At 42.4% G+C, this 18,233-nt stretch overlaps 1 protein-coding gene across 1 annotated transcript in view; it reads left to right on the top strand.

Moving 5' to 3' along the window:
• The window catches only part of TM7SF3 (transmembrane 7 superfamily member 3), a 45,088-nt gene extending 27,669 nt beyond the window's left edge, over positions 1–17,419 (top strand). Inside the window, exons 2-12 of the mRNA XM_082255457.1 lie at positions 289–443; positions 541–691; positions 1,396–1,516; positions 4,960–5,131; positions 5,851–6,028; positions 7,449–7,535; positions 7,616–7,696; positions 7,795–7,947; positions 12,806–12,903; positions 15,525–15,687; positions 16,435–17,419. Coding sequence (XP_082111583.1) covers positions 289–443; positions 541–691; positions 1,396–1,516; positions 4,960–5,131; positions 5,851–6,028; positions 7,449–7,535; positions 7,616–7,696; positions 7,795–7,947; positions 12,806–12,903; positions 15,525–15,687; positions 16,435–16,697 — 1,622 coding nt within the window. The 3' untranslated portion in view covers positions 16,698–17,419. The remainder of the gene's footprint in view (positions 1–288; positions 444–540; positions 692–1,395; positions 1,517–4,959; positions 5,132–5,850; positions 6,029–7,448; positions 7,536–7,615; positions 7,697–7,794; positions 7,948–12,805; positions 12,904–15,524; positions 15,688–16,434) is intronic.
• The last annotated feature ends 814 nt before the right edge of the window (positions 17,420–18,233 follow it).

Below are 18,233 nucleotides of genomic sequence, written 5' to 3' on the forward strand. Positions count from 1 at the left end.
TCTGTGTCCTTGTTACAGATTTTCTGTCTGGTAAAACATATTTTTTAATGAGATGGTAAAGGAAAATCTTTCTAACAGAGCCCTTAGTAACAATGAAATCCAGAGAAGAGATCTAATCCTTCCATAATGTTTTTGGCTTGACCTACTCCTTCTTTTTTTTTTTTTTTTTTAATCTGATATAGACGTTCTGACTCTTCCCCAAATTAACTTTTGTAGTCCCACATTAAGCCAATCTTGATTGCATGTGTATCTGCTTTTGGTTCATTGTGCTTTTCTTGTTTTTTTTAGGGCTATTGGAAGTCTCAATGGGAAGGTTGACAGAACTGCAACTGAATTTCTCCACTCCCACCGAATTTCTCCTTCAGAACATTCCAACAAATGTCTCGGTTATCATCTTTCAAGTGCACAGTCGGTATGTGAATGTGACCCTCTCCTTTACAAAGGTATGGCTGTTTCTTGGTGCTGGATGCCAGGTTTTTGCAGAATCTCACTAAAATATTTATCCACTTCTACTTATCTGTCTATATTTCATGTTTCCAGATCCCGGATAGAAATGACTCTGAGGTCAGCAGTGATGCTGGACTTCTGAGTGTTCTCCGTCCTGAGCAGACTGTATGCACCTGGTTTGTGGAGACGGCGTCCCCTGATCTTGTGCTAGCCTCAGCTCTCTCCATCCCATACACTGAAAGGGGTGAGTATTTTGCCAGGGGTGGAAATACCTACTGTACTGTCCTTTTTACCTCTTCATGACACATGGTACCCAAATGGCCAGCACACACTCTTCAATACTTCCAAGACATGCTGTAACACTCAGGCAACGTAAGTTTGATGAGGGTCATTGTCAGGGGGCCTCAGTGTACTGCAAAAGTTGCCAACTTATGAAGTATGGGGGGCCTCTACTGTGGCTCCTGAAAGCACCAAAGGGCTGCACATATTTTACTTTATGTGTAATGCTCCTAAATACTGTCAGAAACTGCAAATGTGCTACATGAGATTTTCAAAGATTGTAGACATGCCACAGGCGATGGCCACAGACTGCGGACAAGCCACAAGAGGCATACTACAGGGAATGGTCAGACACCGGAAACGTTGCATAAGACTTCTTTAATTCAAAGCCAATACAGTCCCTTTTCCATTCCACTCCCACTACTGAAGACTACACTGCAGGTACCAAAGGGCCCCAAGTTGAGCAACGGGCATCAGTTATGTGTCATGAACTCTGTGAAAAAAGAGACCTGTGCGTAGGTTTGCCCTATCTAAAAGTGATCTTTTTTCTTTTTTTTAAAAGCTAGAAGACTTTGGCAAGTGATCTGTCTCACCCAAATCTTAACAATAATGGAGTAGTCCTTTTATGTCCCTTTTGTATCATCATGTGTAATCTCTTGCTGTCTCCAGATCCAGTTCCAGGAGCATGTAACCAGGAGTTTGATTTGGAAATCGATCCCAACATCTATCTGCAGTACAACTTGTATGAAACTGTAATAAAATTTGCCCCAGCTAACCTGGGCCATGCAAGGTAAGGATGATTTAACTTTTAGCTTAAAGGATTTGTTTTATCCATCCACCTGTACTCCACCTACCACTATCATATTTGGGTTTAATGACACTTGAACTGCAAAATGTTTAATGTCTTTGTTTAACCAGTTCTGGACCGGAAGGACTTGCCCCTAATGACCAGGCCATTTTTTGCGATTCGGCACTGCGTTACTTTAACGGAAAATTGCGCAGGCGTGCAACACTGTCCTGATATAAAATTGATGTCTTTTTTTTCCCCCACGAATGCAGATTTCTTTTGGTGGTATTTGATCACCTCTGCGATGCTTTTTTTGTTAAAAAAAAAAAAAAAGACAATTCTGAAAAAAGAAAATATATTTTTCACATTCTGCTATATAACATTGCCAAAAAAAATTTAAAAATCTAAATGTTTCATCCTTTTAGGCCAATTTGTATTCTGCTACAGGTTTTTGGTAAAAAAAATCGCAATAAGCGTATTTTGGTTGGTTGGTTTGCGCAAAAGTTATAGTGTCTGCACACTAAGGGAAAGATTTATCATTTTTATATATTTTTACTAGTAATGGTGACGATCTGTGATTTTTAGTGGGGTTGCGACATTGCGGTGGACAGATCGGACCCCTAACTGACATTTTGACACTTTTGAGGGGACCAGTGACCTTACTACAGTAAGCGGTGCAAAAAATATGCACAGTTACTGTAATATTGGCAGGGAAGGGGTTAACACAGTGGTGATCAAAGGGTTAAGTGTGAGCCTATGGGGAGTGTTTTCTAATTGTATGGGGGATGGGCTTTGTGAAATGACCACCGAGACCTGTGATCCTATATAGAAGGATCACAGGCGCTCTGTGATCATTTCAGAGAGAAGAACGGTCAGCTGTGTTTACAACAGCTGACCGTCCTCTCTCAGCTGGGAGCGATCGAGGGTGCCGCTGGTCCCGTGGACAGGCATCCCCACTGCCTAGTGGGGCGCGCTCACTCCCCCAACCGACGTACGCCTACGTCGTTTAGTGCAGCCGAGCCAGCCTGCCGAAGTAAAACTGCGGTGGACGGTCAGCAAGTGGTTAAAGGTACTGATTGTCATAAGTAAAAGTAGTCTTCGAAAAATATTTGATTTTGATACTGGAACATATTTTCAGGCTTTTCTCTTTTGTTCATTGAGGGACACAGCTCCTGATATTCTTCTTAATCATTGGGTTACATTTCCCCCTACAGGAGTAAGACATTAGGCAGAAAAAGTCTGGCTACACCTATGGGCAGTCCCAAGGGATATACTCCCTCTCGCTGCTATAGGTACTCAGTTTTTTTCTGCCTAGTCAGGAGTAAAGACCTAGTTCCTTGCTGGGATCTCTGGTCCTGGCAATTTTTTTTTCTTTTTAGATTGTAGATCTCACAGTAAAAATCTTCTATCAACTGCCGGACTGGGCGTCAGGCTGGATAATCTAGCTCCAGTGGTCACCCCAGTCTAGCCAGCTCTGCGCTAGGTCGGCCGCGATATAGCCCCACTGGACGGGGGCTGGCCTGCGTGTTAAAATCCCCGCAAGGTCGCATACGTCTGGGTTTTGTGCCAAGTCGCAGCATTCCTCCTGGCCAACAGCCCCCCCTCCCCCACATTTCGATGGAAAGGGGTTTTGTCTGTAGAGGTGCCCACCCGGTTCCTGGTATGGTAAGTAGCTGGTAGTGTCAACTGTGTCCAGGGCAACGAACGCAACTCATCCCCTGGTGCTGACACTTGGATCCTTTCACTTCCTGATTGCTGCGCGTGCAGTGCACATTATCCCTAATTTGTTGGATTTCACCTGCTGATCCCCGCTGAGCAGGTGGATGGCTGGTCTGTGTCCACTCCACTTATGTAGAACAGACACAGCTCTCTCTCCTCTATGGGCAGTTTGATGCAAATGGGCCTCCTATCCGTTTACACCCGACTGCAATCCGATCCGCCAGACAGAGGAGGAATGGTTCCCCTTCTGTCTGTTTTTAGCGGACAGGATCGGATGCTGCTGGTTATCAAGGGACACATGTCCCACCGCTCCATGGAGAAGACTGGAGGGTCCAATTGGGCCACCTGAAAAACTTAATGGCGGATCCGATTGGTCCACCCGTGTGAAAGGGCCGAATACTTAAAAAATAAAAGTCAATAAAAAAGTTTGCAGAGGCTACACTCCAGCTTTGAGGAGCTGTGTGTGCCTGTGGATGCAGTAGGTTAAAATTAACTTTAGAAAGCATCTAAATCCAAGAACAAAAAATGTAATATGCATCTAGTTGCAGCTAACCAGTCCTTAGCTGTATTCCTTTTTCCATGTTTTTTTTTTTTTTTTTTCTTTTCACGTGGTGATCTGCAAAAAACAAATTTCCTGTCCAAGGGTGACAATGCCCACTGATGTTATTGCATCTGTGGAAGAACAGCATTGTCCTCCTAGGAACACACCTAGGACTATATAACACCTTCCCCCTCCCTCCTTTTCATAGAGGGGGGGGTTGGGGATGAATCAAACTGACCTCTCTTGGCATGAGAGCATGTCATCCCAGTTCTCTGACTGTTCTGGAAGAACAGCCTGTTTGTTCTCCAATGACCATGACTTCTACTGACACGGCCTCTGGCAAAGCCATTCACTGGAAGATCATTGTACTGCTGTTTCTCCACCCTAGCTCTCTAAATCCCTTATGCAGCTGGGAACAGAGATTATGTGATGAAGTAATTTATACATTTATTTGCCTTTCATTTCCATATTAGACAGAATGATTTATTATTTTTTTAAACATAGTGAAGCTTCACATATACTTAATTTTTGGACTTGAGCACAGCTGCAGCATTTGCTGGACAGCATAGGCTGATTAAAGGTTAACTCCGTGTTTTACTTTAATTTAAAATCCTTTTTTAAGGCAAGCTGTCCCAACAAACTATTTGCTTTACTAATGGATGCAGCTGCTGTCAGCGTTATATGAACTAAATGTTGTGTCAGCTACATACAGTATACAGCACTGTGTTCCTAGTGGTGCAGGGACTTCCCATCTACCACTGGAACAAAATGGAGTTGAGCTGAACGCTGCTCAGCCATTCACACGAAACCTTGTATTTTTATCAATGAATGGGGTGGAGAGGTGGGCGGATGGCTTCACAATCTCCACCTCAGCCTTGTATTCATATATTAAAAGTCAAAGCTTCCTGTGACTGGCAAAGCAACACTCAGCCCGACCTTGATTTTGTTACGCCAGCCAATGGGAAGTCTTCGTACTGCAGCTGTAACACATCATTGTATACTGTTACAGAGCGTTTATACAGCAATGACAGTGGCCGCATCAATTAGTATAGGAAATTAAAGTAAATATCTAGTCAGGCTTTAAGACTAAAGACTGACTATAAACCTTGGAAAATGTAGCTCTAGATGGAATTGGCATTATGTTCTGTCCAATGTAGAGATCTGCAAGTCTTTCTATCTCTTTCAGGGATGCCGTTGCTGGTGGTTGTGATACCCAGACAGGTCAGAACACCAGATGGCGGCTGCAATACGACGTCTACCAATACTTCTTACCAGAGAACAACCTGAGTGAGTCCACCTTAATAAGTCATCTGCTGAGGATGTCTACCGTATCCCAAGTTTCCACTAATGGCAAAAAGGTAATTGTGGATTAAGAATTGTGGCTATTGTGTTGCTGAGGTCCTGGGTTTAAAGTCCTGGGTTTAAAGTGTATCTAAGACCAAGAGCAGGAATTTTATATATTGCAGCATACCAGTCCTTAGATACATGGGCTTAATTTCGTTTTTTTTTTTTTTTTCTTTTTTATATGTTCACCCAGGGATTCTGCCAGTAACACACTTCCTGTCCTAGGTGACAACTGTCACTGCACTTTATGGAGGAGCAGTGTTTGTCACCCTAGGTTGCTCTCCTAATTTGCACTACAAACACCACCAATTCCAATCTTCAATACGTAGGGTTGAACGGTTCTGTAGTTAACAGAGGAAACTGGGAACAATGCAGCAGAAGCAGAGAGCGCAGAAAGTTGTCAGCTGATAAGAGTTCTTGTATTTATCGAACAACTAGAAATAACACTTCCTATGGTATATTCAGCTGACCAAAAAGAAGCAAATAAGAGGTTCATTCGATTTTACAAACATTTTCGTTGCCACCAGGGTCCTTTATCTGCTTGAAGTTTGTATGTTATCCATGTGTTTTGTGTTTTATTTGTCACTGGATAAGCCGCTTGTCAGTGCTTGGTTCTGGCTGGTGATTTCTGCCGGTTTGATTCCTCCAGGAAAGTGTATTGACTGACCCTTTTAAAATGACCATAAGTGTTGGTAAGAGTAATATCTAATGAAAGGTCTTGTCATTTTGGCAGCTTGCTACACTAACATCCAGTGACCGAACCACCATGTCCTTCTCATCTATTCCTGGGCAAGGAATCGTATACAACGTGATTGTAAGAGATCCCTTCCTGAACACATCTGCAGCTTATGTGCCAGTTCACACATACGCCTGTAACTTCACTGCAACCATGGACAACTGCTACACATTAGGTAGGATCACATTGCTTAGCTTGTACATGTACACCGGGGAGTGTATGTAAGTGCAAATGGAGTTCCTTCATGTGGTGCACTGTTTTGAAAAATATCTGATTCCACACAGATGCCAAATTAAGAGCAGCAGCTGTGTCCCAATTGACATGAATGGGACTGCCTGCCCTGGGATGCATGGAACGCCTGTGCATCCTCGTGTGGAAAAACATGGCCCTTACAATAGGGCCTGTGTGAATGTGTCCTAAGTGTAGTTTAAAAATAAAAAATCAGCACTAGGGATGTTTTCCTACCTTCAATAGGATGTGTCCTTGTCCTTCCTCCCATCTCCACCCCCGCCACTGTAATTTTCCGGTGCAGCAGGGATTATTACAGCTAAGCGGCTGTCACAGGCTCCAATCAAGAAATTCCAACTATGCCAGCCCTTTCTGCCTAGCTGCTCCATTCATATGAGCTATACTGCAGCTTCTATAAATTAAATGAAGGGAGCAAACCTATCAGTCTTCCACTCATACTCCATTCTTAGATGCTGTTTCATTAATAGAAGCTGTATTACTACTTCCATGAATGGAGAAGCGAGGCGGAAAGGGTGGACATAGTCAGACTCTTATCCCCCGACTGGAACACCCCCCCCCCTTAGCTGTAGTAACTCCCGCCGCACCGGAATATTACAAGGGGGGTGGGGCATTGGAGGAGGAAGATTACTAAAAGAAGAGCATAGCTGCACAAGGGACACATCTTACTGAAGGAAAGTAATGTCCCTTGTGCTATCTTCTTTTTTTTTTTTTTTTTTCTTTGAACTAAAATTAGGGTTTAAAACTGTCTTTATCTCAAAGTCTTATCATTGCCAGTAAATGGAAACAAGCATTCCCTACAGACGTATCTCTCTGATTCAGTAAGGTAAAAGATATTATGGATAATCTTACAACCACTCTTCACAACAGGGAGGAAAATTTCAGATCCACATGGGCATCCTGGATGCATTACACCTGTTCTGCACAATAAAAAAAACACCCTAACAGGAACCCATTCTGCCTGTTTTAAGCCTGATAAATGTGAAGTGAATATAAGGGTTTAATATATATATATATATATATATATATATATATATATATATATAGGATGTGTTTCAACAAGCATCCCGTTGACATTTTCTAGTCAAGTGGAACAGGAACAAAACCAGGAACTACAGAAGGGAGATCCCATCTCAAGAGTCCCCAAGCAAAAAGGGAAGCCAACAGGGAAATTTGCTCACCAGATTATAATGTATGCATACTTGTGCACAATAAGTACTTGGTTTTTAAATAATAGTGCTTTACTGTCAGTGGTTGTGCTTTGAACCTCAATTGGGTGCAATTTGTTGTGGTCTTGCTGTTTAACTGTTTTTTTAACATTGCCTTTTCATTTTTATTCTTTTCTCTAGGCAGAGTTTCAACGAAAATATTCTTCACCATCTTTGCCATCCTGGGCCTCTTTCTCTGTTTTCTCGGGCACCGTTTTCTCAAGACAGGTTAGTGCCCAGGTCCTTTAACATATTAGGCTGAATGAGAACTTTAAGTGTGTCACACTGATTTGTTTTCATCTTCCCAGGTTTCTTCTTTATCGGTTTTATCATTTTTGGGTTCCTCATGTTTGTTCTGCTTACCAGAGTCACACACCTTAACTACATTGGTAAGTTTTTTGTTCAGACATAGTTCTGGAAGCAGACTGGGTCATTGTATTTTAATTTGGAGAAGTATAAGCTGATGATGATTTTTTTTTTTTGACAGATCGCCTGGCCTTGACCACCATTTCTGGAGTTTTTGGGGGTCTGCTGCTGGTGGGGTATTGGTGGAGATTTGGCTTTGTCTACATCTGCATGCTCCTGGTGGGGCTGGTTTTAGGATTTCTAGTTTCATCCATCGTCTTCTTCACTCCTATAGGTAGAGTAAAGTATTTTACTGTGTAAAGTGATATGATCCATTGTAAGCCAATTCTGTTCTTGAGAAACCCCCTTCTAATATGAGGGTAGGTTCAAAAGTTCAGTTAGTCTTTGGTTTCCCAGTTTCAGTTCACATTGATGTGTGCTTATGCTGTGTGACAGTAATAACAAAAAAATAGTTTTCATGTTGAGCAGACTCAATGCAAGCGACTGTGCCTTCGGCAGGCTAAGAGGAAGAGGTGCAAGTTCTAAGCATTAGTGTTCTAAAATCGGAATCAAGACTATGTTGTATGTAATGTTTTATCTCTGTTTTTGATTCTTCCTTCTTTCTCTGTCTCTACCTACTTTTTCTGTTTTGTTACTACTGTTCCCCAAAAAAGATAAAACGTCTGCGGAGCTTTCTGAACTACCCCTCTAAGCGAACCAAATTGCAACACTGACCACAAGGCCTTGATATACGAATAGTCAGTGGCGGTTTTGGGCACGGGCGAACAGGGCAGCCGCCCGGGGCGGCATCACGTGGGGGGGCGGCACTCGGCACTAACCTGGTGGTGGTGGTCATGGAGAAAAAGAAAATCACCTTTGCTGCGGGATGCGGCGCCACTGCCGCCCCTTCTGCTGAAGGAGCCAGCGGCTGGAACGGGGATTGTGCATAATGCAGCTCAGAACTAGCGGGGGGAGGAGGTGAGGAGGAGGAGCCGAGGAGAGTACACACACACACAGCAGCGGCGCGCTCAGAACTAGCGGGGGGGAGGCGAGGAGGAGGAGCCGAGCCGCCGAGGAGTACTGTACACTACACACACAGCAGCGGCGGCGGCGTGCTCAGAACTAGCGGGGGCGGGGGGAGGAGAGGAGGAGGAGCCGAGCCACCGAGGAGTACTGTACACTACACACACAGCAGCGGCGCGGAAGGTGAGGAGGAGGAGCCGAGGAGAGTAGTGTACACTGACTGTACTGTAGTCACTACACTACACATACTTGCAGGTAAGTTGCTCTCGCTCTCTCCTCTATGTTCACACACCTGCACTGTGCAGGCTGCAAAGCACAGCAGCAGCCAGGTTAGGGTAGGTCGGACTCGGAATCATTTGTCATGCTGCTAGAAACTGAGAACCCCTTTCAGAAGTCTTAGATCACTATCTATCATGAAAAGTATATATTCTTGTTACCGTAAAATATTTTTTGCTTTATATCCTTATTTATGTTTTTGTAAGTGAGGCTTTACTGTAAGTGTAACCGTTAAAGTAAAGGGCACCTAACCCAGCTAAAAAATTTCTAAGGTAACAAAAGGGCTGAAACTACCTGCCTTAGATTCCAGACAGGGATTGTACACAGAGCCTTTTGTCATGATGTTTTTTTTTTTGGGGGGGGGGGGGGGGGCGCCGGGAGGGAGTCTCGCCCGGGGAGCAATTTAATGTAGAACCGCCACTGCGAATAGTCTCCTATCCATACTACATGTCAAATGGCTGACTTTATTTTATTTTGTTCTATTAATCACATGCCTATACCACTGCGGTTCTTTATGGAGTTGTTCAGTCTTTCTTGTTTCATCATTCTAAAATAAAAATTTGGGGAAAAAAAGGTATATCAGATATTTATTAGAATTCAGTTTTAAGACCTTTTGGGGATTAAAGTCCCTGTATATATATGTGTGTGTGTGTATATATATATATATACAGTGGGTACGGAAAGTATTCAGACCCCCTTAAATTTTTCACTCTTTGTTATATTGCAGCCATTTGCTAAAATCATTTAGGTTCATTCTTCTTCCTCATGAATGTACACATAGCACCCCATACTGACAGAAAAACACAGAATTGTTGACATTGTTGCAGATTTATTAAAAAAGAAAAACTGAAATATCACATGGTCCTAAGTATTCAGACCCTTTGCTGTGACACTCATATATTTAACTCGGGTGCTTTCCATTTCTTCTGATCATCTTTGAGATGGTTCTATATCTTCATTTGAGTCCAGCTGTGTTTGATTATACTGATTGGACTTGATTAGGAAAGCCACACACCTGTCTATATAAGACCTTCCAGATCACAATGCATGTCAGAGCAAATGAGAATCATGAGGTCAAAGGAACTGCCTGAAGAGCTCAGAGACAGAATTGTGGCAAGGCACAGATCTGGCCAAGGTTACAAAAAGATTTCTGCTGCACTTAAGGTTCCTAAGAGCACAGTGGCCTCCATAATCCTCAAATGGAAGACGTTTGGGACGACCAGAACCCTTCCTAGAGCTGGCTGTCCGGCCAAACTGAGCTATCGGGGGAGAAGAGCCTTGGTGAGAGAGGTAAAGAAGAACCCAAAGATCACTGTGGCTGAGCTCCAGAGATGCAGTCAGGAGATGGGAGAAAGTTGTAGAAAGTCAACCATCACTGCAGCCCTCCACCAGTCGGGGCTTTATGGCAGAGTGGCCCGACGGAAGCCTCTCCTCAGTGTAAGACACATGAAAGCCCGCATGGAGTTTGCTAAAAAAACACCTGAAGGACTCCAAGATGGTGAGAAATAAGATTCTCTGGTCTGATGAGACCAAAATAGAACTTTTTGGCCTTAATTCTAAGCGGTATGTGTGGAGAAAACCAGGCACTGCTCATCACCTGTCCAATACAGTCCCAACAGTGAAGCATGGTGGTGGCAGCATCATGCTGTGGGGGTGTTTTTCAGCTGCAGGGACAGGACGACTGGTTGCAATTGAGGGAAAGATCAATGCGGCCAAGTACAGGGATATCCTGGACAAAAACCTTCTCCAGAGTGCTCTGGACCTCAGACTGGGCCGAAGGTTTACCTTCCAACAAGACAATGACCCTAAGCACACAGCTAAAATAACGAAGGAGTGGCTTCACAACAACTCCGTGACTGTTCTTGAATGGCCCAGCCAGAGCACTGACTTAGGTGTCCTTTTATGAACGGGTGAATTTTTTTCTCCGTTGGCTTCTCTACAGTTCTCCGGGGAAAATGATCACATCTGGCACCCATTTTATGAATCGGAGAACTTCAGTTCGCCCAGGGTGATCAGAGGAGAACAGTTTTCTCGGAGATCTGTGTAGAAGTCAATGGAGCGTCTGTAATCTCGTGAGACAAAGCGAGATTACAGTAGTATGAAAATCCCTTGCGCGCTTTAACAAGCAGAGATAAATTATCACTGCTGAGTACACAAGGTTATAAATAATAGTCCCCTTACATAAATATGTATATATATACACTGAATACACACACACATATATTGTGTATATATATATATATACACATTAAATATATATCTACATGTATGTGTGTATATATATACATGTGTATATATATATATATATATACATAAATATGGCAGGGGGACATGATTACTGTGTTGGGGGGTCTGAACGAGGAAGAAGGAAGTCGATAATCTTCCTTTTTCCCCCTCAGTTCTCCCCCGATTCTGTCTTCACTCCCCGCTTCACAAGCTCCAGGCTGGTGAACCCAGGAGTGTGAATTCTGACCCAGATCGCCAGTGAAGTGCGGGGATCGCAGCTTCATAGCCTGGCCATTTCTGTGTCTGTCAATGACAGATTCCCGTGTGAAGAGATGATCAGCGGAGAACATGTTCTCCTGCGATCATTTCTGTTTCATAAACTGAGAATGATCGGAAATGAGCTGTGATCAGCAGGATCACTGCTCATCTCCATTTCATAAAAGGACACCTTAAACCCAATTGAGCATCTCTGGAGAGACCTAAAAATGGCTGTCCACCAATGTTTACCATCCAACCTGACAGAACTGGAGAGGATCTGCAAGGAGGAATGGCAGAGGATCCCCAAATCCAGGTGTGAAAGACTTGTTGCATCTTTCCCAAAAAGACTCCTGGCTGTATTTGATCAAAAGGGGGCTTCTACTAAATACTGAGCAAAGGGTCTGAATACTTAGGACCATGTGATATTTCAGTTTTTCTTTTTTAATAAATCTGCAACAATGTCAACAATTCTGTGTTTTTCTGTCAGTATGGGGTGCTATGTGTACATTCATGAGGAAGAAGAATGAACTTAAATGATTTTAGCAAATGGCTGCAATATAACAAAGAGTGGAAAATTTAAGGGGGTCTGAATACTTTCCGTACCCACTGTGTGTGTGTGTGTGTGTGTGTGTGTGTGTATATATATATATATTAAAATTAAATAAAAAAAATCAATCCTTGTAATGTACATAGATCACCCAGAGGGGAATGTTTTTTTTTTTTCTCAACAAAAGTGGAGTTACTCTTTAAGTCTGTAAGCTTCCTGGAGTGTGCACCTGGCATGTGCAGGATCAGTGGTATTGCTAGAGTGACCACTGTGTCTGCTAAGCGCCTGATGTCACAAACAGGATGGTGGCACCCTAAAAAATGTAAGCGTCCCCTCATTGCACTGCAGAGGGACTTTGCCAATAACTATTGCTAAAGCTGGGGAGCATAATACTGGGGATGGGAATTCTGTAAGGGATTACTTTACTTTTGTACAATTTATTCTTCAAATTACTCGGGGAAACTCTTGCAACTGGTCCTGAGGTCATTATTCCTTTGGAGAGGCTGTTTATCATCCGAACCAACAAATGACTGCCTCTTCATAGGGATTTTTTAGATTTGTCCACCGTTGCACCGAAGACTTGGAGACCCATTCCATAAAATTAATATTTTTGTATCTTTTTTTTTGCAGTTTTGAATCAACTTGAAAGCCTAACGTTATATTTATAACTCTTGTTCTAGTTTGTAGGAATGAATAATCTTAACATTCACTTAATTTTATGGTTGTCACTGTAAAACTACTTTTAAAATCTTGTTGCTTCATTTTTATACTGAGATTAGGTGTGTGTGTGTGTGTGTAATGTGAGTTTTTTTCTTTCTGGCAGGGGATTTTACCACTTTTCGCAATGACACAGTGTTCTGGCTAACCTTCACTTGTATTGCACTGCTGGTGCCAATGTGTTTGCTCCCTTTCCCACGGATAGTAAGTATTCACCACCTTCATTTTGGATTTCTTTATTTTAAGAACTTTTTTTATTCTGTTCCTTAAACATCTTAGTATGCTTAGGTCATTGTGTAAGGCCCTGGTGCCCAACACGTCCTGTGGTGCTAGTTGTGCGGCCCTTGTAGACAGACAGTTTTTATTATTTTTTTATTTATTTTTTTTACTCCTATGTGCTTGTATCTTAAACACAGAGGTTGATTTACTAAAACTGGAGAGTGAAAAATGGTGCAGCTCTGCATAGAAACCAATCCGCTTCAAAGTTTTTTTTTGGTCAAAGCTGAAAGAAGAACTCCAGGATAGGCAAAAAAAAATCCCCCATTAATACACCCCCCCCTACACAAAACACTAAATAGTTAATACATTTGTGACATTTCTTAAAGAGAAAAGTCTGAGTTTTCAGGAAGTCACCTCTGTAATTAAAAAGATAACAGCCTCTGCTCTGCCAAGGAGGAGGTGTTACAGCAGTGATTACTTCATATTCTCTCCCCTCGCTCTGCAGGAAAAGAAACCTTTCCCATGAACCTTTGGGAATTGCAGTGAATGTGGCAGGGTACACTAGGCCTGTACATGTTCAATGTGAACTCACCGCTTCAACATAAATCACAGCCACTCATTCTCAGCCACACTGCAGAGCAACACAGTTAGATGACAATCTTAGAAGTGTAAAGCATGCATTCAATGTAGTCTACAATAATTCAATATTGAATTCTCCCTCCTCTAGGCTTTCTGTTACTGTCTGTGGTTGCTACCTTCGCATATCCTCTCTTCCTCTCCAGCCACAACAGGAGATAAATCTATTGCCCTTACATGCTTTATTTAATCATTACCGAACTGTAGACACATGCCCATAATTATGTATTATACGCACTATTTTCTGCTGTAATTTAGTATTAGAAATATTCCCCCTTCCTGCAGCTTTGAGATCTTACTAACAGTACCTTACTAATTAATATCTTATAATTAATGGTGGAAACCTCTAATGTATGGAAATTTCAAACTTCAATATTACCACAATTCCGATCTCTGTTCCGATCTTCCGATATGTAACGTCACATATAATATACATCAAACTGAAAATCAGACACAAAAAATTAAACTTTGCAGGGATGCTGGAAATCCCTCCTACAGGTATTTGGTGGTAGACGGTGTCAATAGGGTGGTGGACGGTGTGAACAATGATGTTGGCTTTTTACAACTGTGTCCAATCACAGCTGATCACATGTAAACACCAGTTAACTCAATTTCCTGATCATCAGTGCAGCCTCGTCGATGCAGCATATCAATGCCTATTAGTGCCTATCAGTGCCCCTTTGTCAGTACAACCTCAGGAGGGGGAGTTCGTGCTGGCAGGGAGCAGAGGGAGGAGGACCCCGGTACCAGTGGGCATTACAGACCGTCTGTGAGTCCTGGTCCTCCCACTGTGACTACACCAAGCAGTGACAGAAGTACATCCTGCTTGCTGTGTCTATAACTACAAATAGGACGTGCCAAGACCAGTGGCTGGGGGAACAGGAGGAATAGGCGCCATCGGTCTTGCAAACCGGAAACCCCTGGGCAGTAACGGTTTTATTTGAAAATCATTAGGCTATTACAGAGCAACTACTGAACTAAGAAGAAGATGGGATGGCTTATTCGGTGAAGGTAGGCGATCAGCGACAAGGACATGTAAAAACCTTTTTGCCCTGAGTTCTCCTTTTAATTAAACAAGCTGACGTTAGATGCTGGTTGGCTACCATGAACAGCTGCACCAGATTTTGCACGCTCTAGTTTTAGTAAATCAACCCCACTATCTTCTGTACTGTCCATTTCTTTTATTCTATTATATTTTTTCCTCCATATCTTTTTATAGTGTATCTTGTTGAGTAAATATAATAATCTAAAAATAAAAATATACTTTTTAAATATGCAAGCACTAATTTGGAAGTCCCCAGTCTTCAACAATTCATATACCATGTTATGAGTCTGACTATCTCCTGTAACATGTCTGCAGTTTCTGATCATCTCTTGTCGCATGCCCAAAATCTCTGACCATCTCTTGTTGTATGGTTGCAGTCACTGACCACTTTCTGTAACATTGAATTCACTGAAATATTAGGTGTGGCCTTTTTGTGATTTCCAGAACTGTCCAACAGGAAGGTAAATTTCCATAGCCAAGTTATTCTTTAATAAACTCCATCACCTCCCTGAGTGCAGCCCACTTGGAATAATAATTCCCTGTTTCCCTGATCCAGCAGTTTTTCTTCTGACAAGTTCCCAACCAGTTTCTCTTCAGACAGCGGATGTGTGATGCAACTCCATTAATTTATTTGGGCAAGTCATACCCATGTCAGCCTCCAGCCATCATTTAGAGTATTATTTGCGTAAGGAATGAATTGAGCTGGGTCATGCTTGTGCATTGTGAAAAGGAGCTGGCTGGGACCTCGTTGGAGAGAAGATTGCTGGATCTGGGAGAGTTGGGCTATGCATTCTCATTTGCTGTTAATCTTAATCATCCAATTAATTTCCTGGAAATAACATTGTATGGTATAAATTGTGTTAAAACGCTATATATCCGATTTGCTCTATGATCTTGGACTAACTGGATTTTCTTTCCTTTTTAGCTAAATATTTTGTCCTGCAGCATAGTTGGCTCCTATGCGGTCGTGTTGGCTGTAGACAGTTACCTGTATACAAGTCTCAGCTACATTACTTTAAACATCCTCAAGAGGGCACTGAACAGTGATTTCAATATAGCTTATACCAGTGTGCCTTTCCAGACTAATGGTAAGAACAGCTGAGGATTCTCTGCATTTGATTAGAATCTGTAGACCAAAGTGAAGTTTTTTTATTTTTAGGTCCATACTGTATATGACCAACTTTTATATTCTTTTTTTTTTTTTTTTGTGAAAGAGATGGTGTTTTTGGGATGTGTTGATTGCTGCCTGTGTCTTCACTGGAAAGATTTCCATTCACATCCTGTCCCAGAAATACAACAGGAAGTGAGATGACGTTTCCCTCAATGAAGTGAAATACTGCTTTTTGACATTTGTCACAAAAAGTTGCCTGTGCTGGGGGATCTCCCTCTACTTTACTTGTAGCAGCAACTGTTACATTTTAGATTCATTCCCTCCTTATCCTAGACGTTATTACCTTGGGTGATCTGCATGCAAATACAGCCTGCCTAGAAACGTCCATATTTTGATATATACAGAACTGTGAGATGCTGTGATGTTTGCAGGAAGCTACGTACAACTTGTTGATGCCTCCTACCAGCCATGATTTATTTGCATTGCAAAGAGAAGCACAGAGTCCCAGTGATTATATCACCGGGCCAAAAATAAGGCATGTAATTAACATGGGAACCAGGGAAAGCAGAATGATAAGCAGATTAAACTCAAACTTCTGTTTTCAAGCACATTGTATTATTTGTGCAATTATTGCAATGTTCATATAAAAGCGAATATTGATCATTATCATGTAGGGGGTTTAGGGTCATGATTCACAGGCCTAACAACCTCTTGCATCCTACAGATTTCATCATCATCGCAGTGTGGGCAGTCCTTGCGCTTAGCGGAGCAGTGACCCAGTTTTACAGAGAACGCGAACAGCCGCCTTTCCCACCTACTCCCTATGTGATATGGAAGAGGGACAGAGAGAGGCGAATAACGAACATTCTAGATCCCATCTACCATACACCTCCACTCAAGGAACGATTTCTGGCCAGCCTGGCAAGATTCAGGGATCTTTTCCGCAAGGAGCAGCCTCTGGGCGAACGAACACCTTTACTACTATAGCCAGGATGAGGTACCAGGCTGACTGCAAGAGACTCACAGGAAGCATGTTCACGGAAGGGAAAGCCACACATCCTTTCTGGAGTGCAAGCTGGATGGGTAAAATCCAATACAGGAAACTCACAGCTCCATCTGCTGCCCTTTTCCTGGCATTCATTTTGGGCAAGACAATAAGGTTTACAGTATTGGGCTTCAATAGCAGAATACATGACAGTGTTGCTATGCTGTGCCTTTTGTATCAACCGCAATTTAGGAGTCCTAAACATTTTTGTACCCCCCTAATTGCACAGCACCCTGAATATCTCTGTATGTGGTGGGTTCTCATGATTCTCTTTGTAGAGGAAAGCTTTTGTTGCCCCTAGCAATCGGATTATCATTTTCACTCTCTCATACTGCTCTGGAAACAAGGATTTCATCATGAGGGAGGCAGGCTGTGAAGCACAGAGTGTGCTAAACATTTATAAAATGTAAATGGAAACTGTTGCAAAGCAGAACACCTGTGTAAGAAGGCTGCAGTGGAAGCGGCTGTCCTTGGACTTACTACCCAGGGACATTAAGTAGAACCTTTTCAGAGTCACAGCTTGGAACAGGTATGCAGGAGAATTGCCATTTCCATGGGAGCCCTTTTACACAGGTGTTTTGGTTGGGGGTAGAGTCCTTTTATTGGGGTTTGGCCCACTCTGTGGCATTATAGGCCCAGGGCACTCTAGTAGTTGGCAGCACGGGTAGCTTGAGTATGGAATCTGAGGGCAAAGATGGCAACCAGCAGCCATTTAAACTGGTGGGTTTAGGTATCTCTAGCTAATCATCATTGGTTGACAAACTGTAATTTATGTATTCGAACCTTCCATCTTGTGACGTGCTGGGGCTTGTAAGTACTAGAGGACCACAGTTACCTGACCACCTTGCCCAGCATCATTGAAGAGTAACTTAAATTGTTGCCATTTATTCATGTTGTTTCAAGGACTTCTGTTATGTGATTGTTTAGTACATTGTCTTTTTACCACTATAATGATGTTTGGGTCTGTTCTGTGTGACAGAATCGGAGAAAACCACCATTGTCAATTATGATGCTGTAATAACCACTTTTCATATATAGTATTTTTTGTATAAAGCAGAAACATGCACTGGGAATTCATTTATTTACTAAACTACCTTTTTTCCGAAAGTAAAATGTATGTTTGCAGAAAAAGTGTTTGGCTAGTCATTGTATTTTTTTTTTACTGATTTAGCCAGTCTTTGAACCTCCTGCATTGCCGTGTCTCTTTCCAATGAAGAGGCCCTCCCGCTGCTAAGAGCAGGGGATCTATTATAGTTTGTCTTTCTCTGAGTCACAGATCAACGGTTTCCAAGGGGTACAAAATTGAGTTCCAAACTCTTCCCCTCACTGCTTTCTTCTCTCAAACAAATGATTCTATTCAAACCTGTTTGAGGTACTAAAACCTAGTTGGGGTATTTGTCCTAGTATTCTTCAGCTTCTATCCAGAAGATGGAACATCTTTTTTTTCTTGCCCTCAGGACCTTGCAAGGGACATCCTG

The sequence above is a fragment of the Pelophylax lessonae genome, assembly GCF_965119305.1.
Source record: "Pelophylax lessonae genome assembly, chromosome: 4".
NCBI classification, from domain to species: domain Eukaryota; kingdom Metazoa; phylum Chordata; class Amphibia; order Anura; family Ranidae; genus Pelophylax; species Pelophylax lessonae.